Below are 25039 nucleotides of genomic sequence, written 5' to 3'. Positions count from 1 at the left end.
CAGAGGCCAGGTCACATGCAAATGAGCGGAAATTTCCAACTGCTGAGGGAATTCCCCGAGCACGCAACACACATACTGCATAGACACTGGGCGGTGATGGAGAAAACTCGACAATAGAATGTATTAACTACAAGCTATTGGAACACTTGAAAGGTTATCAAAAAGGGTAACTCAGAGAGGTGATCAAAAAGGTTGGTATACGCTGCGCAAATAAAATAACTACAAGTTAAAGGTCGCGTCTGAGTATTTTGGCTGCGATGGGAAATAGTCCAGGGTGGTGGCTGCATTCTTTATAAGACAGAGCCACGTGAACTTTAAAGTCGCCGTCAATTTATTCATACGCTGCCAAACAAATTTGCTTCATATGCCGAATCTTATCAGATGCTATGAAAACATCAATTGGAATACGGAACATTTTTCCTGAACAACGGTTTCATACACTAAATATGACCAAACCGCCACCATCCTCTTAACAACTTTGATTCTAATTTTGCACGTACCTTCTGCTTAGGCAATTATTCGATGTTGGCAGCAGCACCGTTGATACTCTTACTATGGCACTGTACCGTCAGTTGCTAACTCAGACGACTAGTGGGTGATACTTCACATTTAACTAAATTACACTAAATCAGCAAAATGTATTTTGGGGAGGTTTGTCCCCTCGGAAAAGGTGGGAGAGAGAGGTAAATCAAACGTCCAAACAAGCTGCACTGTTCCATTCGATTCCAAAGGTATAAACTACCCACACATATCTCACCCTGCTTCAAAACAGTTCCGTATGACCCCACCAAAATGCTGGGAATATCTTTCCGCCAGCACAAAGAGTTTGTGACGTCATTACACGACACGTATCGTCTGTCGACATTAGGTACAACACGTATTCTTTGTTATGTAAATATAGCAGGAGTTGCTGCGCCCAAGTGTTTGATCCTCAGTAGGCGAGGTGTTGAATGTGACTGAAAAATGAAAGTTCTCGCGGTTCTGTTGGTTAAGTTCACCTTTTTTCAATAGTTTCGTAACGATAAGAATGACAAAATATAAACAAAATCAAACATCGATGTGATTTGGGCGGAATTTTCCACTTTTCTTCCTCATACGGAGGGACCGCTCAGGTATCGCTAATTCAAAGGCCAAGTTAATGAAAGCCGCTTAAGTATGTGATTATCTGTTTTGAGTCCAGTTGTATGCAGACAAAACTTGTAACTTTCTTGGAAGAGAGATGAGCTTTTGTGTAACTCTCTGCTTAACATAACAAAAGTTCTTCCGTGCGTATGTCTTGGTTTTTGAGAATGAGCTCTTCATCTCTTCATATAATGACATAAAGTCTTGCTGTTTGCTGGCACATTGAGTGAGTGGTATCCAAGTTTTATTGGAAATGTAAATGCTCTATTATTGTTGCAGCATTGAGGCAGTATCCATTACCCCTCTCAATTCAAAGAGAATAAAGATAAAACAAGGAAGTCGATAAATTTGAAGGGCCTTACACGATACTTTACACTTATTTTTCTGAAACCTTCTCAAGCTTTCAATTTTCATGTCATTATTTCGCAGTCACTTTGGCATTTTGTGTTTCATTTGGTATTTAACCACACTGACAAGATAGCTTTACTGGATTACCGGTTGTACTTGATCAACAGGTTGTCACGGAGTCAGATCTGAAATCAACACTTAGTTGCTATTTCTCTTGTTTTGATAGAAGGGCACTATTTGGTTTAGGTGAAATCGTGTTTGTTTACTCAAATTTCCCAATTTCAATAGCGCTATTGCGCCCCCCGAAACTCAAATAGGCTAACGCAATATTAAATGCACAGGTAGCCGAACTGTGTTTTATTTGTTGACAAAGCACAAAATTTGTACGACTGCATAAATACACATCCGTCACAAAAATGTAAAGTTAACCATCCACCTGTATACTAGCATACTTACCTGTACACTGCAAACAATCACGCCTGACCCCACTTCACCCTGCGTGGGTATGCATAGAACTGCAACACTAAAGGTACTGGCGGTAAAAGAGCCCAGTAGTCCATGGACTTTAGTTTTGTCAACTGCAGAGCTAGCCTTCGCACTGTCAACGGTTGTAGTGAGCACATGGTTTATAATGGTTCGCCTGAAAGAAGTAGTTTAGACCCAATGAAGAAAGTATTATGAATAAGTATGACCCATTTTCTGAGTAGTGTTTGTGATTTGAGGAAGAAATTAAAATTTTCCTGCCATTCTTAATAGAAGAAACGCTGGGTTATTTCAACAGCATTTTATCCTACAATTCCTTTTCATTAATGATTCGTTGTCGCAAGTGCTCAGGCCAATGAGGACATCTTTTAGTTTTGTTGTAACAGTTTAGGTATACTCCTGCCAAAAAATCTCCCTAAGGTGGGCTTTAAAGGAACGTGCTCACTTACAGAAAATTATGTGTCTGTACTTTTTAATATCATAATCAAGAAAGGGTGTCTGGTAGTTATTTCAAAGTCTCCATGCGTTAAACAAAATGTACTTCACAGCAAAATCCATGAGATGACCCTAACTTAAAGAGACGAGAATTTTACGCATACTTAAAGCAAAATGGTCACAGATATAGTATAATGTAATGCTCTAAACGACCGATGTCCTTGGCCCTGCTTATGTAGGGGTGGCAAAGTATTTAGCAGTTGTTTTTATTTTGGTTTTTTTTGATATTTTTTGTTTGTTTGGGTTTTTTTTTGTTTGTTTGTTTGGTTTTTTTTTGGTTTCCTTGGTGTAGAGGTGGCAAACTATTTAGCAGTTGTTCCCTTTTTTTTCTTTCTTTTTTTTTTTTTTGTTTCCTTGGTGTAGAGGTGGCAAACTATTTAGCAGTTGTTTTCTTTTTTTCATGTTTCAGCAGTACGGCAGTGCTTATAGATTTTAGGGATCCCCGGCTGCACTGTAGTAGTGTGCCGCAGCACTGATGAAGCTGCGTGGACCCAGTCATTCAGTTATGCAAGTGGGTGTATCTGTGTATTCTTAGCCTTGTGGTCGCCTGGTTAGTGTTTTCTATCTGTATTACTTGGCTGGGTAGTAATGTATCAGGTGTCTTTTCGTTTTGTTACAGCATGTGGAAGACTGTATTCCTAGTGGTTTTTTGATGACATGTACTTATACGTTATCACGTATTCTTTTTGTTCTGTATAACCTAGATATTGGTCTGAATTGTTGAAGATTTTGATCCCACACTCGCCTTGTCCCCACGCATCCTGTTCCGGTTCTCTTGACATTTTAATCTAGTTTTTGTTTCTTGAACGTCAAGTTCGAATTAAACATTTTTGTTTTTGTTTGATTCCTGCTTTTCTTATTTTTTTTCTTGTCCCAGTGTCGAAGTAAATTTGCGAACAAATCATCGAGCCAGACCCTTTAGATCCGGGAATTTACGTTGTACGCATTTTCTAGGTTACACACATTACATACACGAAACGTGCAGTTTACCCCTTCAATCATATTGCGGATCGACTAAATGTTTTCTGCTCTGTCGTAAAGAAGACCGCCCTCATTTGACATGCAATATCCATGTACCGGTGACTTGGAATTTCTTCGAGACTTTGACAAAATCAACATTTTTCTTTTATACAATCATGACGAATGAGTGTAAATTGCATTTCATTCTGATACATATGCATCACGGTCAGTTATGCCTCTTATCCCTCGCAACAACCTTTGTTTGTGTAGCGGACCAGCCCAACGTCAGTTGGACAGTGGGAGGAAGGAGGAACAGTCCCGTAATTAAAGCGGACGAGCTCTTGGAGAACACGTGAACAATAAATGATGTATAACTCCAGAACTACAATTTATTAACTATAAAAACAGTTGGTGTAGTGTAATAGCTAGATGGCACCGTAAATAACAATACAATGAATGGTCAAAGGCTAACACTGCTAGCTAACCAATACAGTGTGGCAGTTGTAGAACAGAAAGCAGTTACTACATTGGGCCCGTAAATCGTACAATTTCTCCGACAGAAGATCATGTGAAGTATTTATACAATGATAAGAACTTACTAGGGGCTCCTAGCATTGACTCTCTCCCACACTTAGGGCATGGCCGAAGCCATGCTCCCTGCAAACTGCAGAGAGTACAGTTCTACATTCGAGACCAAAAGCAAAGAGATCACCTTCACACCGCGTGCCCGGGAAGCCTATAAAAAAGTATCCACTTTATGTTAATTACGTCCGTGACGCGTATTGGAAGGATGAGGGCGCCCTTACTCATGTAGAGTTCCCTAAATTTACTAAGACCGACATGGAAGGCTCCAAATTTGAATAACAAGAGAAAATTGGATACAGCACAAGCTTTGAGGACCGCCCTTCAATTTTTCGTCATCTTTGTGCTTTTGTTCAACGTGCTTTTGTTCAACGTATAAACACACTTACCCAACTAAAGCAAAGATTACCCATAGCATGGCAATGGGTGTGTTATGAAGGAGGCTTTACTGAACTTAGACGTGACAACCAGGGTGTTTTGTGCCTCGACTTAATACCTCATTGGTGTCTTCTTTCTTTCTTTTTTTCTTTTTGATTGGGCTCAGCTATTACTTTGCAATATGGAAGAAAAAGAATATTGCGTTTTCAGAAATATGATCCTTTAGCATTCAATCTACTGTCCAAATGGAGTCAATTACAGCGCAAGTCCAAAATTTCAAAACAGGAGTGGAAAAACAGTTCCGAATCATTAGTCAGGATGCAATTAAGAGTGACGATTGATTACAGATAAATGCCTTGTTTTGGTTTATTCATGAATTAGTTTTGTCTTGAATTGGAGATAGACTAATGACAGCTTTTGATGAGAAAACAATTTAATTACATCAGACAAGACGGTAAGTGTTCATTACAGATGCAAAGAAACAGTCCTAAATGTCACTTCTGCCTTGTATCAAACTTGCCTTTTTGGTTTGGATGTTCATTATAGTCGGGTTAGACTTTTACACTGGTTTGTTTACATATAGTTTTGCAATAACATCACTTTTTGCTCTCTGTTCGATCAAAATTCAGTTTAAAATGATATGTTTGTTGTCCATGGGAAAATGTAAGATTCTTGTGCAACCTTAAACATTATTTATAAATAGAAGCTCCCTAAGGGTTTTGTTTGTTTTTTGTGTTTTATATGGTCGCAAATTTCACCTTGTTTATGTGTCTTTTTCCTTCGTTTTATCCAGATTTTGAATGTGTTTTGAGCACATTAAACATTTTCACATAAACATGCAGCTGATGTAGTAATTTAGTTACTGTTGTGCGCTTTTATTCGTTCATTCAAATTGTTTTACTTCTACGTAAATTTTACGTGTCTATCAGGTAAGGGATGACGAAGGTTTTGTTCCATTGTGTATTTAGATTCTACGCTTCGAGTGTGTATGTTATCGAGCAACCTCGTGCAATTGGCCGCATTAATGGCTCACTGGCAAGTTTCACATATTTTTACACGTATGTATGGCCACATATGAAGCGAGATGTGAGACAGAGAGCCCCCACCCCACTTTATGTTGGTCATTGTTTCACTGGAATCTGAGGAATTCTTTTCAGATATCTAGGGGAATGTGTTAAGTAACAATACTCTGTATATGGCGATTAGACAAATTGGGGGGTACCCCTCAGTCTCATTTCTTGCTGGATATACATGGCCCCGTTGGGTGTTATTTTGCACGCTTGGTTTCTGCGACTGTCAGTTGACCATTAACCACGGAACCATTGACCTCAGGAGATGACCTGAGATGTTGAGTTCTTAAGATGCAGCCAATAATCTAACGTCTTCAGCTGTTTATGGTTTACCTAGGAAGTGTACATGTGCATTGCACTGCGTTCTGAGATCAGAAGCAAACAGATGGCTCGCTCTAATACGTGCTCTTACATTTAGAGCATTTTATGTCAAGCAGTTCCGTCTTTTGTTTAAACCAGTTTCGCATTCAGAACATTAACTTTCATTGGACATTGTGCAAAAGTAATGTATTCTATTACAGAACAATTCGAATTTTGTTTTCATTGTTTTTATTGGTATTTTGTTTTCTGTTTAATGTTTTTGATTTTTTTTGGTTTGCTATCCGAGTGAGCAATAGATTTACTCAAGCATATGAAATAAACCTTTGTACTCAGCATTCAGGGGTCATATGTTGAACTCGGCTGTGAATCTTACAAACCAGTCCCCGAAATTAATGACATCTTATAAACTAAGACTCCATGCAGATTTTGTAAATCCAATGTTAATTTTGCGGAGTAATTGTTTGAGTAGAAGCGAATTTGTTGTGTTTTGTGATGAATTAAAAACTAAAAGTGTACTGATTAGTTTCAATAGCCAATGATTTAAGAAGAAAATGGTTATGCTGATTTTTTTTCTTGTTTGCAACTTGTTTGTTTTACTTTTTGGAACTTTCCATTTTTGTTATCTACTCAAGAAGACCGGAGTTTGTTTACCTGTTATTTCGTCTAGCAGTTGTGTTAGTTTAAATTCTGAATGGCGTTTGTATCCGCTTTTTATATAACATTCTGTAACTTACTGAAGTTTCATTAAATTGAATTTCGTATTTTCAATTTTGACAATTCATGTGTATGTTTTTAGTTGGGATACACTGTCTGTTAAAACAGTAGAATGATAATGTGAAATCCAGGCAATTTCTAGAGATTGGGGGGAAAAGAGCCACGTGTGTCCTATGGAAGAATTGCATTTTACGTTCTTGCGATGGTTCCCTTTCATGATCATGGAACTGTGACCGAGTACCAGCTAAAATTGACCGATTTCCCTCATCTGGTCTGCTTTTGTCTGCAATACAAACTGTTCTGGGAGCTGAGAACTAAAGAAACCATGTAACCTTGCCTTCAGAGGCATCTCGCTGACACAAACGCCGACAATTTTAGGAAGCTGTTGGACCCATCAACCAGTCAACACCCTTCGGCTGTTTTCTTCCTGACGTCACAAATTGTGAACTTTTCAGCGAATGGCAGACAATGTTCCATGCATGCGTTAAATCATTACCAGACCTTTGATGTTCTCATACTTCTCTCATCTCGGAGCTGATTCGCTGTCATATCTTATTTTGATGGTTTTAACATATCTATACAAAATGTTGATTAATAGGAAAACTAAAAAGTTGAGGGCGCCAATTCAGTGGCCTTACCAATCGTAATTGTGTCGGGCTCGTTGATCTGTTGGAGTCTGATTTCAGGTGATGCAATAGTGGACCCTGTCTGATGCCCTCGATTTATAATGTTCTGAATTAAGTTGATGTGTGTGAGTGTGGAACGAACTTTCAAGATCCGATTAAATCTCAGGCCTCATAGACACCAAAGCAATTTCGGTAGTGTGAGCGGGCATACTGATGGTGAAAGTGTACAATTGTTATCCTGGAAGTCCTATGCAAATGTTGCAGGAAGTTCTGACGCTAAAGCAATTGACTTCATTTCCCGAATCACCTGCACAACAGACATAAAGAGCTGTATTAACAGAAGTAAGTGCTATCAGTATTTTACCTTCTATTAAGCTGTCTCAGCTGAAGAGTTTATACGTAGTTCTTTTCTGGTATTTCCCGTCTTCGTATCTGGGAGTGGGAAGGGTAAACGATCGGCCTGACTCACGGCGATCGCAAAAGAGTGGGAAGGCAAGCCACACGAATCAATTAGTGCGAGTTTATTGTCTCATGCTACAACATATCGTGGTTTGTACTTTTCATATGTATCTCAAGAATACTCTCTGAGCATCTTTTCGGGCATCAAAGGTATTCATTGAATTCCTTCAATTCGAGTATTATGAAAATTTGTGGGTCCACCGAAAAGAAGGTCGTGTGGCAAAAGTTTTCCCAGAAAGTAGGTGCTGTAGCCCCGCTACCCACGCCCCTTAAGGAGAAATATACACATTACGCACAAAGTACATTTTTTGTTCTTTCTTATTTCTCCAGTTGAAGGGCTCAATAACAAAAGTCCGCTTGTTTTGTCTGTGTTCATTTGGTGTCGGTTTTGTTTTTTCCGGTAAATGACTCATTTAACTCCGGCAAGAAGCTGGTGTTATTCTGTTTTCACTTTTCAACTTTCCATGTTTTTTGAGAAGCATTACACATGGCACTTACGGTGCGACAGGTGGCGGTTCTGATGCTCTTGACAACCGTTGTCATGGCAATGACTTTTGATGATGTCATGGACCTTGGATTGATCGTGTTTGATAAGGATTACAATGCCGACCCCTTGGAAACAGCTGTGTTTAAAATGTCGGAAAAAGGGGACGCCGAAGATGGATGCGTAAGTAAAAGAATAAAGCCCTGGAGAACAATCTTTTCCCATTAGCTGTCTTATCCGCACAGATTGGCTTCATTCTCTATGCACACCAGAGGCTCTCATTCTCTGGCCTCAAATTGTCAATTCTATTTGCTGAAATGAAACATACCACACTTTAGAAACACTTCTACCGGGGGGCAGAGGGCGGGAAACGTTATACATGTACACGCCCTATACCAAGGACATGTAGCCATTAGACATTTGAGGCACGATTTGCGGCAAACAGACCTCAGCCCTGCGCCGCGCACCAATGCTACTGCCACCACGCGTACGCATGCGTACGCATGCGCTTTAAAGAAAGCTCCCACCACTGGTGTCCTCCTCATGAACGTATAGCGGTCGTCATTATGTTACCAGTTAACTAGAATTTTTTTCTGCTACTCTGCCCCGGCCTTTTCCTTTTCGATCAGTCCTAGCCCTGTGTTGCAGCGAGTAGCAGCGGATTGATGCACAAGTCTATGGAGTAGCATTTTTTTCTGCTACTCTGTCCCGGCCCCTTAAATACAAAAGATTATTTCACGAAAAAAAAAGTGGCCAAAAATGCCTATTGTGTTGCCCCACTCAAAACCTGAAGGCAAATTATATCACTATTGCCCATGGGCGGATACACAAACTAAATGCATGCACAGTCTATGGAAGCCGAACAATAAGAAAAGATATATTCACTACTGGATAAAAACCGATATGTATTTTCAAAGCACGAATTTGATTTGGTTGACACCTCCACAGTTACGCATCTTATACAAACTAAGATAGATGGGCCAAATTCACAATATCGTAGAATATCAGTTTGATGAAGTTAAGGAACACATTATTGATTTGCTGAAACAGGGTATCATTCGTGAAAGTTGCAGTGTATATGCAGCCCCCGTCGTTTTGGTAAGATAAAAAGGATGGTTCATTGGGAATGTCCGTAGGCTATCGGAGATTGAATATTGTCACAAATTTGAAACGGGATTCTTTTCCACTTATTCTGGTTGATATCAATGATTTTAGCACTCTGGATTTGTGTGGCTATCATCGGGTTAGGGTTGCTGAAAATGGCTTTCACTACCACATTAGGACTGTATGAGTACATTACAACGTCTTTCAAAGACAGACGCAGCGGTGTATGGATGATTTAGCTTCTCGTGTGTCACTTATGTTGTTTCTCTGGATGACATTTCAGTATATTCGTCTATATTTGATCAACATTTGGATTGTTTAGACATTGTGTTCTCCAGATTACATGCTCACAATTTCAAGCTGTTCTCCAGATTACATGCTCACAATTTCAAGCTGCAACCGTCTTAGTGTCATTTGTTTAGACTACAGGTTTCTTATTTGGGCTATATGTTTTCAGCTAAAGGCATTGCAACTGATGAAATCAAGGTACAGTAGTACGAGATTGGCCTTTTCAGTCTTCAGTCAAACAGCTAAGAGCAAATTATAGGATTTGTCAGGTGCTGTAAAGGGGTATGTTCGTTTATTTGCTAAAATCTTCAAAGAGTTTTAGTCTTTGGTCACTGGGTGTCAACAAAAGCCCCCCCCCCATTACTTCCGTAAGAGGTGGACAAGTTCATGTTAAGATGCTTTTGATACACATAATAGAAGCCAACCAGTGCGCCAATTCTGGGTTATGCAGATTTCACAAAACCATTTATTGCAGAGATGTCAGATTTGATGGGTTGTGTTCTGTGTTGTCATAAAAACAAGATGGTGCTGCATATGCAAGTCGTGCACTTAGACCCAATGAATGCAATATGGATATGTATAGTTCCACAGAATTAGCTGTTAACCTTAAAAGTGGTCGTTACCAAAATGTTCATAGTATTTGAACAATTTAAGCTTGAAGTCTGGACTGGTAACAACGCTTTGAGTCATCTGTCAACGGCAAAATTAGATGCTACTAAGCAGCGTTGGGTTGCCGATCTAAGTATTTTTAACTTTGCCATACACTATCGTTCAGGGAAGGAAAATAATTACGCTGATGAATTTTCCAGGTGCTCTGGTTATACAAGTATTAATGGTGTGTTTGGACAAAAAGTAGAATCCATTACTACAGTACTACTTAGCTTAACCCTTTTTCACGTTAGTGATATCTAGTCTAATATCTAGTACTTATTTGATAACGTCTATTTCCAGGAAAACAAATGACACCAAAACATAGGTACGTACATGAAATTATTATAAAATTGCCAATACCAAAGCATAGACAATAAAACTACTAAAAGGTATCTTCCTTGGCGGTTTGCCTGTTCTGTAAAGATTTACAAAATTTGCAGTTTTTGTTAGTTGCACAACAAGACTCAACCGAAACAGTCAAAAGTTGTGGAAGGTCCTCTCAGAAAATTACTTCTAAAGATAGGTTTTTTGTATTTTTATTATTCGTGTAGGAATTTCTCTAAGTTTTATCTAATTGGTCAATTTCCCAGGATACTGTGATTTCAGTTTGGTCACAAGGGTTTGTCTACATCTGTTTCGACTTTGACCATGAAATATCAAGTAACTGGTCCTACCAGGTAAACATCTGGTTCTATAAAATGTCCCTCCACTTCTTTACGCCCTTTACTTAAAATACACCTGACCCCAAAGCCTACAACTGTGAGCCCCCTGCAAGACATAAATTGTGCATTAGATGTTTAGCAAAAAGTCTTTTTAGTGCAAAAACGACGGGTAATAATTAATAATTTTATATGAGCAGCAAACACAAGGCACCTACAAACAAAGCCAAAGTTGTACAAAGGCAAAATTAAAATAAATCTGCTACATTGGCGGTTCCATGCAGTGGTGATATCAAAGATTAAGAGAAGAAATGGTTTGGCTTTTAAGGTAAAACTGAAATTAAAATTGAAAAATCCTTTCACTTTTAAACGCTTTTTTTCACCTTATTTCAAAGAAACTGAGTAAAAGTCAACATTTCAGAATTAACGAATATGTATACACCATTTAAAAGCATTACGTAGTAAATGTTACAATGTTTTGGCATCCACCATGGTCACCAGTTAAGAACTTGGTAGTAATAGGAGCTTTCAAAGAACACTTCTCCACCTATACCTCAAAAACCCATTCGACTAACTACCATGTTATATTGTTGCTATATAGCATACTCCATAAGTGTAATTACATTTACCGGTACACTGCATAGAAATATTACGTGACATAAGATATCACGTGTAAACAGTTTCCTATGGCTCATCGAGAGAAAATATACTAAATTTTATCAACCAAAGGTATTGTCTCGTCGTTACAAAATGTCAAAAGCATTAAAAGACTAAGTATATAGTAATCTCAATTTGCTCTAAGTAACAATAGTTCTTTCTAAATTGCAGTGTAGTCTCATGCACAGAGAGGGTACGCTGAAACAGGGAAACATTCCCCTAACTAACACATATTGCTGATCACAATTGCAAATGGAATGCAAAATGAATCAACTTAGTCCATGGGAAGGTGTCAAATATGCACTGAATATCATGTTTCGAATAAGAAACATGACGAGAGTCAAGTTCCACAGACCTGAAATTTGCTATGCCCTCCCTTGGTTAATTCTGTAAGCCACAAAAATATGTTGTAAGTCTAAAATGTAACACTTTCAAACGGGAACTTTTGACCCTCCTTTTATTATCATAGTTCATTTTAAAGAGCCATAATCCTGGTCATGTACATGACCTCCAATGGATTTTCAAGAATAGGCTTCCTTGCCCGTAGTTTTTACATCTACCAGTAAACGAGAGACAGGTGCTAAATTTCATTTCTACGCGTCGTCTCTAGAGTAAGCCGGGAAAATTGTCAGTGGTGAATTTCCTGTTTAACACATGAAACATAATATCAACGATAACCATACATGCAAAGCAAAACTGTAATTAAATCTGACGATGAACAGACCAGTCACGCTTGAACTAGCCAAAGTTTTAGGTTTCCGTCCACGCAAAGCCCTTTGCCCTTACAAAGCGGGCACACAAACTCACATTTTGAAATTTGTTATATACACGTTCTGTTGAATTATCAGTGTAACTCATCCATCCAAGAATTCGATTTCATACTACTGTACATGTTCCTGCATCAAGCCTAACACTGCTCTTATATTACTGTAAGGGTATAAGCAGAAATTTCAGTGGTGCAAGAAGTAAATTTGGCTGCAGGCTGTAACTTTCACACAACTGTTTGCATCTGATAATCACCAGATCATAATGTGATGCGTTGTAAAAAATATTATGGTCCACAAATTTATAAATTGATAGGAATTTCGATATCGTAAAAACCAGCTGTCATAATTATATCTAAAACTTTTCGTCCCCTCAGTTACCTGAGTCAGGTACCTTTGTTACTAAATTTCCAAGAACAGGCTTTCAGGCGCGCTATTTTTGTCAGTAAATGAGAGACGAGTAATAAATATCCCTCTCTTCCTTTCCTGCTTCATTGTATCGTAACTACCCAGTAAGTCGGGAAATATTGACGCAAATCTTACTGTTGAAAACAACGATAGCGAGAACGCAATTAACATATTGACAGGACTGCCGATAATTCATAAATGGCAGATTTCAAGAACGTACTATAATTACATTCAGCCACATGGTCCCGTCCACGTAAAGATCTTCTTCCTTGTAAAGCGTTAATATCAAGGTATATATACACCACATACACATGGGATCCGTTGGTACATAAAACAAATTAGACAAATACACAGTACACAATATCAGTTACCAAAAGCTGGGCAATTACATCATTCAGAGCACTGATTACATATTACATTTTGGCCACTATTCTGATCACGGTGCTACAGAGCGCTTTCATATCTCACAAATTAGGTTGCGGCTTAACTATCACACTAAATGTCACGTGACAACTATACCTCTATTGTGCAATATTTGCAACCCTTCACACACTAGTATTTTTACATGACTCTATACATCAGCTAGCTGCAGATTCCATGCTCATTTGACGGCCTATTTTTTAGGCCCCGTTACATGTTACAGTGAGTTGTTTCACTCCAGTGCACGCGATAAGTGTTGTTTGGCAGCGCAATGAAGGGTTTTTAAGCGGCGTGATGTAGGTGTTCTTTCGCAGCGCTGGTGAGTTTTGTTTACTGATGTGGTGAGAGCCTCTTCTGATCTGGCGGCGAGCTCCAATTTTTGTGCTTTTTGGGAATGATCACACGAGGTCGCTGAATTCACCTTAACACATACACTGCCTGAAAATTGATCGCTTCCAGATCCGTTCGACAGATAAAAATTAGGTGCAGAAACTTTTGCATGTGCATTTTTCCTTGCTTACTTCTTTTTAAAAAGGTTCTCCGGAAACGGCCTTAAATATTTACTAATACCTTAATTTACAGAACTTGAAAAAAAATGACTTGAAAGAGTAACATCGTCCCCAAATTTGACCACTCCTTCCAAAAATTAAACTGATACATGGCAGTGATTTTTACTCGGTGTACTTGAACAAAATGTGAAATGTTACGAACCCATTTTTGTAGCAGTCTGAGAAAGCAGATATATAATCTAACATCAGAACAAAAACCGTATCTTCAGATCAAGAAACACAATTAATGTCATTTCACTTTCTTTTTTGCATTTCCGGCCCAGACGTTTTTTTATTCTATATTGTTGAAGCTTTTTCTTTCTCTAAAATTATTTTCCAGACAAAACTCCTCTCGAAATTGAGAGAAGAAAATTTTCAAATGGTCATGATTGTGATTTCTGGCAGAACAATAAGGCTGTAGTCTCCCTATGCATCAACAGGTAGCGCTATTTCTCAGGGATTTTATACTATTCCCCATGAGTGCATATTTTGTGCAGTGCAACAGTGTACATGTGGACGTGGAAATCTATGAACATAACCCTAGCAACACTCACTGCGCTGCTAAACAACACTCAGAATAAAGCTCAGATGACTGCAATAATTATTTTGATCGAGGGCAAAGAATAGTCCTTCCCTTCATGAAGTGCCAAGGTACTTAATACGCACTCAACTTGTTTCTTTCAATGCAGTACCGAGGAAGAGTGCCAACGATGTGCCACTCCCTCAAAAAAAAAATACTCTTAGTGCTTAAAGTTCCATTGGCGGCATTCCTTCTTCCAGTATATTCACAGCTTTTTGGATGTTGAGGGAATTCAAATATTCAAGAAGGATAACGACTCCTGCATCTTGGGGAAGCCCTTTGGCGTGGCACCTACTGAAATGGAATGCAATCAAATCCGATGCAAATTGGAATCCTAGGCTTTCAAATTGAGACTCGTGCCAGTTTATCCCATGCCCATTAAGAATGCACGCTGTCAACGCAATCAAATTCCGACCACTCTCTTTATCCAACACCTCACAAAGTCTGCCCAATGTTGTTGCAGACATACCGCCGTAGTTCCCTGTTTCATTCATGAACTGATCAAGACCACTCCTCAATGTTTCCTGTAAGTAACGAAAGTAAGCGTTTATTTCATTTTTTTTTAATCCCTTCTTTTACCAGATGTTAGGGTAAAGAAACTGCATCTCCGTTCTTTCCTATGATTACATGTCAGAAGTATATGAGTTTTAATTTCAAAAAAATAAAATTAGATTAAATTAAAGTTAATTTAAGATTAATTTTTTTTTTTATTTTTCAATGTTTGCGTCTGTGTCCTAATATTTTGGTCGTGGCGTTATATTTTTTATACATAAATCATTGTCTTTCCATAATTTGACGTTTCCGAAGGAAAAGCTACTTGAATCATCATCGAGTTGATAGCATAGAAAAGATTTCAGCGGGCCTGTTTTCAAGCAGAGTCGGGAGAGTCAGATGAGTTAAATGGGAGTTACTGCCATTATGAATTGAAAGAACAAAACTGTGGCTCTACACCTGGTTCTCTGGTTCCCAGTGGATGACAAGTAGAAGATAGGGAGTCTGGTTCGCAAAGTATTTTTTTCAGTTTTCATCTCTGCAGTCTGGATTTGATTCCTTGCTAGGTCAACGGGTTTTCAGTCCCCAACTGATTCCGTGGGTTTTACCCAGAAATTTCTCCCCTGGGGTTTTCCTCCCACTGCTAAAACTGCAAATGCGTGCTTCTTACTGTCATCTCTTTATAGTTTTGACTGGATGTGGATCGTTTGGTGGCTGTCTAAGGCGCCTCGTACACTGTTCGCTTAATGCCTTCATTGCGCAGTGCATTTGAACATATCTATGTGGAATTTGCACAGAACAGAAGCACCATAACGACATATTGATTTTTACACAGTCAGGTTTGAAGTTGTGATCAAAGTGCCAGACAATACATGAAAACAAGTCAAAATTTATAATTACAAAGATATGAAGCTACGAAGTGGGCACAAGTTTTGTACAATTTGTATTAATAAAGTGAATCTGTTGTTGAAGAAGAAAATCCTCGCTGATCCAACTGACTCTCTTTTCAGACTGATGAATGATAAATGTTCCCAACAATTTTTATCTGTTTGTTGAAAATGAAAAGTTTCCTATACTTCAGAAGGGGATAAATTTTATCACTTTCTGATAAAAGAGTGCAAGTTCACGTACGGCAAAAGTATGACTATACAACGAGTCACGAAATTTTCTTTTCAGGACAAAGATTTTGAAAACAAACTTACCCTGCACAAGGGACACAGCACGAGAGCGTACTAGAAAGGAAAAAAATATTTCAGTAGTTATTTATTTAGTATTGCTGTCAAATACCTTTTCTTGAGGCTAAAGAGCGAAGTTGTTATTGAAGTACCCGTATTTTATTTTGTTAGGTTAAACCTGACAGGTGACACCGCGAAATGTGCCGTTCTTTGCTGATGACAACTTACCCTCGAACCGCAAGTACAATGCTGCCCGACTTCGACTTGGCGCTGCAAAATAATTATTCGGAAGATCGCTCCTGAGCAATGGGGAGTCTATTTCACTGTGACGAAAAGACTTAAAAACGTTCTTGTTGCTTACATGAATTAAAGGATAATCATGAGATCAATTAATTTGTTTTTATTAGTCGCACATCATATGGACTGCAGCAAGGTCGTTTGTTGAGATTTTATTAAAATGTCTATGAATAGCACTGAAAAGAATTGGAAGATAGCAACTGAAAACATCGAATGACCACCGTTATCAGAAAGCACAGCCAAATATTATAACTCATAAGGCAAACTTGTCCATAGTCATAATTGGAAGATATCAAATAATATATAAGATCGACAATATTTCAAACTCACATATGGTCTTCTGAATTGAAGGTATCTCTCTAAGCCCTGTAATCCTTGCCGAAGTGATACAAAAAAGGCAACATTTGGCCTAGCGGTGTTCTCTTTTTTCAAAGTGGTCTTTAGGTCAAAGGTCACAGAGTTATCCGGGAGATATTGGACGTCAGCCTCTCGAATAAATTTTACCTAGGAGAAAACAATGTCCACAGCGATAAAGAATATTTATATTCGTTAACTAGGTATTGGTTGAGCTATACGACATTGCCTTTTAACGAGTAATGCATTAAAAAGTTATTACGAGGGTAAATTCAAGATCAAGTCTTACATGCGACGAAATTAGTTTCCATGAATTTGGTACATTGGTAACACTTATCCAGATGTCTCCACCACCGTCTTGAAAACGGAAGAATTGGTCGATATCTAACAGATGGCTACGCATGAGCTGTTCCCTATCGAGCACATTCTGCAGGGTAGTGAATTTACACAATTGAACGAAATAGAAGTTAAAATACACAGTATAATATTATGTTCCAATAAAATCACCCGCAACTGCAGCCAAAGTATAAAAGGTCATCTTTTACGCCTCACAATTTTTTTATCCTCAAAATATAAATACTTTTTTACTTTGTGCCGTTGGGCTTATTGCTAGTATCAAACCTCATTTTATTGGACTCGTGAAACAAATTGTTCAAATAAATCTGGAGTGTTGCAGAATTAAGTTTACAATGTTTCAATAAAAACTTTCACCTGTCGTATGCTCTGCTCATTCTTCCAAACATGGACGCGGATAACATACAGGTCTAAATTCGGATCAAACTCAGACCCGAATACACCAGCACACATGACGTCGGGGGTCGGTTTGCCAATTACCCTCTCTCCCGTGAAATGCTCGAGATGAACAACAACCTCGTCCTCTGTGAAGAGCACTCCATCGTCCAGGTTACGCCATGTCTTAGTAACATCGTTGTCGTTGTTGCACTCTTGGACACTTAATTTCCATTTTATGTCCTTGTCCGCATGGTATGGGAATGAAAGAATGACTTTCTTCTGAAACGTCAATCCCGAGGGTCCGCACTGAATCATACGAGACAATGCAGTCGCCGGTGGATCGATGTCATTCATGGGCGGTGCATCTGGGTCAACATAGACATATACCTGCTGCACTTGACCATCCGGAATGGCACCGCGTGGAACAAACAAGTTCACGTTGTACTCTTCCAAAGACAGCCTCCCTCCTTCACTATCAAAGTAGCCCATGCTGATATATGGCAGCTGGTAAACATGTCCACTAGATTCCCCATCTCTTGTTTGAGCTTTATTTGTTTCCAATTCTTTCAGCACTTTCTGTAGATGCGTTGGTAGTCTATTTGGCAGTTCTGGAGATTATAAATGAAGTTAAAAAGTTCAAAGCAGCAAATGTACCATAAAAAAAAACACAGAAACAAAACCTAAAGGGGCTTTCAGAGGTCAGTTGTAATAAATCAGACAAATGAAATGTCCAAGGCCAATTTTTTCTTTCCACCAGTTTTAAAGTTTATCATTACATTTTCCAGACAAAAAATTAAAATGCGTCCTTACTTTGAACTGCCTCATCTTCATTCAGAATTTGAAGGGCTCTGTCCATATGTAGGCGCGTGAAAATCTCTTTCAGGTACATGATTGCTGTCATAGTTGAAGGTTCATCTCTTGCGCGGAGGGAAAGGAATGTATCCAGCACTGCCCTGGCAGGATAGTCAGATGTCTCTTGAACCTTATCAAGAGACTCTGGCCCAACATCACACAGATTACGAAGAAGTGATTTCCAGTCTTTGTCTGCACTTTTGGTGTTTAATTCCTCACAAAGCTTCCGCGTGGTATCTTCTGATAACCTGACCTCTTTTCGTAGTGTCTGCAAGAAAATTTGTAATTGATGATCTCCGCAGAAAGCCTAAAAGGTCTAATTTTTGTTTCGTGAAATGCAAGCAGTTCTTAAGGTGATGACGTCATGAAAGCAAATACTGAGATGTTCTAGTTGTGATCATTACGTCATATCTAGTTTTAGCACGAAGGTCATGTACAATACATCATTGAACGTTTTATTCATACACAGCCATAAGTCACATTCGTTTTCCTGTAAAATATGACCTATTACTGTCCATTGAAACTGATCAGAAAAGCTTCTTAAAATGTATGTTTCATTGTTTTCAAACAAAGGAAAAAAATAAAAAGGAAAGTGCACAACAAGAAAATATACACACGTACACAACCAAACAGCAAACAAAACACTCACATATCAAAACGGAAGTTTTTTAAATTTTCTCCATTAACCAGGTATCTGTTCCCATTTACAACGTAACATAATATTAAATAGTGGTTAACATCTTGGACTGCTTCGATGTAACGCAGCACAGGAATGAGAACAGTCTTCCTACATGTTTGATTTCCCGGCCCATGTGCTTTTTAAAAACGAAGGCTGGCAACCAAGGAAAATAACCAAGCTGTGAAAAGGCCTGCTGTTGGATATTAGCACACAAGAGAGGGCCAGTTTTGATAAATGCAGTCATGAAGCAAAGAGAGGAGGGGGACCCATGCATGTACCAATGCAAATCACTCAATGATCAACATCCATGTATCCAGTCCCCCTCTGTAACATTCCTTCCATATGTAGCCAAGTGATATCAAAAGTGCTGAAAGTCCTCACACCTGTTTTCAACAAGTAACTGACGCACAATGAATTAATGTTTTCCTTGTTTTAGTTGACAGAAGAATTTTTACCTGCGCATACACAAAGTCTGTTGACAATTTGGTGTGGTTGATGGAATAGCATTTCATACCAAGACTATTCTACAGAAGGACTTAATCAAATACCATGATTATCCAAAAAAGCACAAAGCAGAAGCAAAAACGATAAAGCAGGCCCCAAACACCCGTCCAAACGTTCCAAACCCTCTTTGTCACCGACTTCCGACGGGGGCGAGGCTGCGAATGCGGCCCGGGGCTCTGCAGCTCGGTCGGGGCCTAGTGCCTCGACCAGGTCCGCTGCCCCGGTGGCCTCCGCGGGTGCTGCGCGTGGGGCGCCTGCTTCCGCGTCTGCTGAGGCGGACAACGGGGCCTCTCGTTCGGCGTCCGCGGGGCCTCCTGCGGGATTGCCTTGGGGCCTGCTACGGGGACTACACCGTTGCCACTGACGTCTGCTGGAGACGACGGATCGGCTTTTCGTCGGTCGCCTCAGCAGGGGTTGCTTCCGAGGGAGTTCGGACAAACGAAGCCAGTACATTTGGGGATCCCCACGGGCCCCCGCTCGTCGGTTCTCTAAAGTGACAAAACGAAAAACCCTCACGTCCCCAATCCCTTCCCAAGCCCTTGATAGGCCTACAGAAACACCAGTAGGAAGACTCGAACACCAACGACGACTTGCTCTCATCTGTGGGTCTTCCCACTTGCAGGGGACCCCTGAAAGCGGAGGTGTTACTCAGATTCCTCGAACCGTCAAATCTAGAACAATTCATTTATGACTACATTAAAATGAAAGAGTCTACAAGTCTGACTACTTTGATTGGTGGAAATTTTGCATACATTATGCAAGTTCATGTCGTTCATATGCAAGAATGAATAACTACACATACCGATCTGGTTGGTTAAATCCGTCAAGTCTGACTTACTAACTGCTGACGTATGACAAACGTATAATTGTGCACCTTGTAATACAGTACGAGCTGCCGAGTGCGATGACCATGTAAATGGCTGAGGGAATGGCCGACAAAGAAGACCAACGTAATTCTGAATCAATCAAGTGTACCATTAGTCAGGGATACAGAACTCGAGCTCAAGTCTAGACTCAAGCTTGAGTCCATTTCTTGGACTCGTGTCTCGGCTTGGACTTGGGTCGTTTTGGACTCTGCTAGTGGCTGACTGGTTGGACTTCTTACCGGACTAGAATCAAGTCCATTCAAAATCTGTATTTTAAATTCAGATTTTTAATTGGAAAATCTGTTCCGCATCTGTTGTCCATAATTGTTTGGTTACGAGCCATCATTTTCGGGTCTAGGATGATGGCAAGCATGTGTAAAAAGCGCACCGCGCAGCCGATTCGACAGACTTGCCTGTGCGATATTGAACGCCAAAGCGGAATTTATTCAACACATCACAGCATTTTAATTAAAAAATGTCGGTCAAGATCCTCATTAAAAAATAATAACGGTGAGCATTGTTAAAAATATGTCCCAACTAACTGAAAAGTAATTCAATATTTTACATGTAGCAGACACGTGGCAGTAGGGAGTTTGTGTACAAACATATGGGAGCAGCACTTTGTGCACAAACATATGGGAGTGTAGGTTTGGCCTGCGCTGTTGCAATGATTGCCCGGATGACTCCATTAGCGAAACCCACTCTAAAAGTAGCATCAGGGAGAGTTAGAAGGAATCACGGGATGTGGATTAGGTCATGTGTACCATTTGGTGGAACGAACATATCACGTGATTCCTGGCCATTCTGGGGACGGCCTATCACCTTGACCTGTTAACCCTCGGTGAAATGTAAAAATTAAAACAGGATGAGTCCCAGGAAAGAATTTAGTTCTGCGGAGGGTTACCTTCCCTGGCTTTTTGTTTTGTTTTGTTTTGTTGTGTTGTTTTTTTTTCGGGGGGGGGGGTTGTTTTTCTTTTTTTTTTTGTCTTTTTTTCTTTTTGTAACTGGGTAATTTATTTCTGATATGAAAGTAAGCACTGCTACCACTTTGCTCCTTTTTTAATTTTCATGAAGGGCTATTCTGAAAAAAGAAATTCTTCTGTTTTAATTCTCATACACTGTAATGGTATTCGTACCTCTTCCTGTAAACGTGGCACATGTTCCACTGGAGCTGCTTCACTTTTCCCCGAATCATCAGACGGAGTCCGACGAGAAACGCTCATCTAAAAAAAAAAAAAGAGAGAGAAATAAAATTCGAAGTCAACTTTCCTGCTCCTCCTACTTTGAACACAGTATTATTCTGATAAAATTTTGTTCTGTCTTAATTCTTATATACACTTTGATGGTACTCGTACCTCTTCCTGAAAATTTTAGACATGCTCTGACTGGCATGATTTTTTTTGTGCACCTGACTAAATGTAGCTACGTAAATAAATAGGCAAAGTTGACTGGTGACCTGTCCACCTTTTTTTACACAAGTTCATAAGTACATGTATTGTACATGCCATACACATGCATGCACCACGTTTAGTCATTTGCCTTGCGCGTCTAGCCATCATTGTCAGTTTATCAAAACATTTCCCTGTCCAACATAATCAATTTCTGCTCTACAAGTCATCAAGAAGCAGCCGGCGTGCAAATAGCAAACTGCATATTCTCTGGTAAGGCGTTCACAGAGATGTTGGAAACAACATCAGTTGGTTGGGGAAGTAGAGAAACATCCTTCAAAGTAAGTAGGGCACCTGTCAACTTGGTCCGTAATCAACTTGGTCCGAGTCAACTCGGTCCCAGGTCAAGTCAGTCCCAGGTCAATTCGGTCATTAGGGAAATATTGTACACACACAAAATCTTTTCAAAAACCATTTCCCTATTTTTACCAAAATTGCCAATAACCAGGTTTTTATAGTCGAACTGACAAAATATAGAGAATAACCAGTAAAGTCGCATCCAAGTTAAAAACAATCAAACTTTTCCATAGTGGTGACCGACTTGACCTGGGACCGAGTGGACTTGGGCCGTGTTGGTTACGGACCGAGGTGACCGTAAACCTAGACTTAGACCCGTGAATGTACATGGTTTTCAAGGTCAAGGCTACTCTCGCGATTCGCTTTGCAAAAGCAGGCTTTGCCCCAAGAGAGTGTCTGTTTGAGTCCCGGAGTGGTAGATACCCTATACAACTGAAAATGCTTAGAGTAGACTTTATTGACGTACCTGTGAAAAACGTTTCTCAATAAATACTGAACACTAGCATTGAAGGTTTATTGTAGGTATTCTTTGATCAAACATCTTTACACCTGGACTCAGTTCAGACTCGACAATATGGACTCAGACTTGCGCCGGACTTGCACAAAAATGGACTCGGACTTGGCTTGGACTTGGACCCTCGTCAACTAAGCTGGGCTTGAACTCAGATTAGATGGACAGTTACCCTGATGGACTCGACTCCATCACTAGGGAATCAAGTCAGCTCGGACCCCAACCAACTCGGACCCATGCCAACTCGGATCCACGTTAGATTAATGTAGAAAATGGAAGGGTCATCACATAATTATGTTTCCAAATCTTTACAATTTTGGCTCGACTGTCCCTGGGTAATGATATCCTTACATCCTCAATTTCGTCAGGTGACAGAGTAGCAGCTTGTGTCACTGCCAATTTTTGGCCCAACAATGTCTTCTGAAAAGAGAAACGTCGAGTTCCATACACATCTATAATCGATTAAAGTTTGATTTATTTTAAGTAAACGCAATATTTAAATGTGATCTTCATTCGATGAACTTAAAGGTTGAAACGTTTTACATCCTCCAAACTGGCATTTATAGGTGCAAAGGATCGGAGGCATTTAAAAAAACAAGTGCCATTGCCTGGCTTTCAAGCTCTGTTTTCAAATGAACCGTCTCAATGCAAGAACCCCACTTCACTGCGCAGAAAAAAGAGCGTGCTTTCAACATGGTACTTTCTTGCCAAGCCACTTCTTGCGATGTTCTATCACGCGGCACTGTACACTCGGCATTCGCAGCCGGCGAATGAAGCACATGGTAAGTGTTGTTCTCTGCTTTCATGGCATATATTGGTAACTATAAGTACGGGAACTTTCACTTTGCCAAGAAGTGAACTGAATTATGCAAATTAAGGGAGCAAACACATTGGCTTAGGTTTGCCCGTTCATAATGTCAGAAAACATGTGTAGAAGTAGGGGAGCTGCGATCGGCTTTGCAAAGGAAAACCACGCGTTCCACGTTCACATTTCTACATACATGTATAAAAATAAAATTAACCATTGGTCTTTCAGCTTCAAATTAACTGCTTTCTTAAATCTGGTCGTTTTGCCAGATGAGTGGTAATTGTAAACTTTGAAAAATAAGAGCAAAGAATACTCACTTGCTGTATAGCCTTGGTGATACCAATTAGTTTCTTTTTTAGGGGAGACAGCGGTTGTGACTGGCCCTCTGAAAAGAGAAAATTAAGAGGGCACCTACATCAGGGATTCTATTCCTGTACACATTTATCATGCTGCTTTTGCCTCATTTCAATTAAATGTGGACAGATTGTACGTTGATGCCTCAAACAAATCAAAGAATCTTTGTGATGATGAACGATATCCAGGTTTTGGTCATGCCATCATCCTCATCTTACCTCATTTTCCTAATCCTCCTCATCATCATAACAGTTTTGTATACTGATTCTTGCGCTTTAGAAAATAAAAATTCAAATATTACCAAAAATACCAGAAAAAAATTGACTGAAACCTAAATAAAAAGTAGACACCAAACAAATAAGTTTGTTTTCTGAAGACACTTGAATAACTTAGGGCTTGGAGATAGTTATGTGGTGATTAGACGAAATGACAGTTTGTTGGTACAAGTTAGCTGATGTAATCTTCATGATTTACAACACAAAACACTGTGAGTTCAAAGTCTTGAATTGAAAAAAAAGCTATTGACATACCAGTGACTGATTCCATTGCGCTCATTTTTGACTCTGGGTTCCGAGACGTTTCCGCCATGACGAGACTTCCACAACGCACAGTTGTACTTGGCTCAAGTATCTGAGTTACAAATAGACGTAGTGGTTTATTCATAAGACAATCTACAAGGCCATTCTTTCCCGAAAGAATGTAGGATACGTCATCAAAATTTTCAGGAGTGAATAAACAAACTCTGTGATTAACACATTAAGATACTGCGTAACAGTCTGTAACACCTTTGTACTTCCAAGTTTAAAGTAAGGTTTAGTTTGGACAACATGGGTCCATCAAACATAATTTCCGTCAGTGAAAATTAGTATTAGCCTATAACTGGGATACAGAAAAAAAAAAGAATACACAAACGTGTCAAGGTTTAGAGTGCAGAATGAGTGAGGATTTGTTCTTAAACGATTTACAGTGTTTCCATCTGCAATATAATTTGGAAGATACTGTAACGAAACATTGGATAGACAAGGTACCAGTCTCGTCCTTGTACCTGCTGTGTTGGTACTGCGCACAGTTCATCAGTATAAAACGCTGTGCCGCGCCCAGCTCGCTCCCCGCAGGGGTTCTTTCCTTGCTTTGCACCAATGAGGACCGACAGGGTTTAAGCCTGGCTTGGCCCAGGCCCTAAGTGCATTTGGTTTCCAGTCCATACTCGCTCTCGCAGTTTGCTCCGGGTACTCCAGGTTCCTCCTACCTCTAAAACGGGACCTTCTTCCTAACGCCGTAATGTGATGCTGCTTAATAAAGATTATGAATAAACGTATAGTTATTGGCCTGAATAGCATGAGTAGCTGAAAGCGCCATTAAAACAAAACAGCCGCTCGCTCTCTTTTTGCGCCTGGCTCTTGTTCGTTGAGTTCCGTAATGTGCTTAGCTTGAGCAGTGCTGTAAGCAGTTTGGGCGATTCTCCGCTGCGTGTGGAAGGGAACCTTCCAGACGGATGGTACCGTGACATCGCTCTGGTGGGCCAATTCGCTTCGCCAAGCTGTGTAAT

At 39.7% G+C, this 25039-nt stretch overlaps 3 protein-coding genes across 3 annotated transcripts in view; 1 reads left to right on the top strand and 2 right to left on the bottom strand.

Annotated features, from left to right (window-relative positions):
• The window catches only part of LOC147797559 (uncharacterized), a 124494-nt gene extending 123511 nt beyond the window's left edge, over positions 1-983 (bottom strand). Inside the window, exon 1 of the mRNA XM_087142250.1 lies at positions 501-983. The gene's annotated coding sequence lies outside the window, so the exon portion shown is untranslated. The remainder of the gene's footprint in view (positions 1-500) is intronic.
• LOC147797558 (uncharacterized) overlaps positions 1-14459 on the top strand; it is a 45007-nt gene extending 30548 nt beyond the window's left edge. Inside the window, exons 11-12 of the mRNA XM_087142446.1 lie at positions 8038-8225; positions 14322-14459. Coding sequence (XP_086998572.1) covers positions 8038-8225; positions 14322-14459 — 326 coding nt within the window. The remainder of the gene's footprint in view (positions 1-8037; positions 8226-14321) is intronic.
• LOC147797557 (uncharacterized) overlaps positions 9871-25039 on the bottom strand; it is a 35060-nt gene continuing 19891 nt past the window's right edge. Inside the window, exons 6-13 of the mRNA XM_087142445.1 lie at positions 24021-24120; positions 23454-23521; positions 22680-22748; positions 21209-21295; positions 17982-18291; positions 17151-17779; positions 15816-16866; positions 9871-14645 (exon numbers count right to left, since the gene is read on the bottom strand). Coding sequence (XP_086998571.1) covers positions 16687-16866; positions 17151-17779; positions 17982-18291; positions 21209-21295; positions 22680-22748; positions 23454-23521; positions 24021-24120 — 1443 coding nt within the window. The 3' untranslated portion in view covers positions 9871-14645; positions 15816-16686. The remainder of the gene's footprint in view (positions 14646-15815; positions 16867-17150; positions 17780-17981; positions 18292-21208; positions 21296-22679; positions 22749-23453; positions 23522-24020; positions 24121-25039) is intronic.

This window comes from Acanthaster planci, linkage group LG10 (assembly GCF_054643075.1).
Source record: "Acanthaster planci isolate LZ-2023a linkage group LG10, COTS_SCS, whole genome shotgun sequence".
Taxonomy (NCBI): Eukaryota; Metazoa; Echinodermata; class Asteroidea; order Valvatida; family Acanthasteridae; genus Acanthaster; species Acanthaster planci.
Note: the sequence above shows the minus strand (reverse complement) of the source record. Positions and strands in the feature narration are given on the sequence as shown.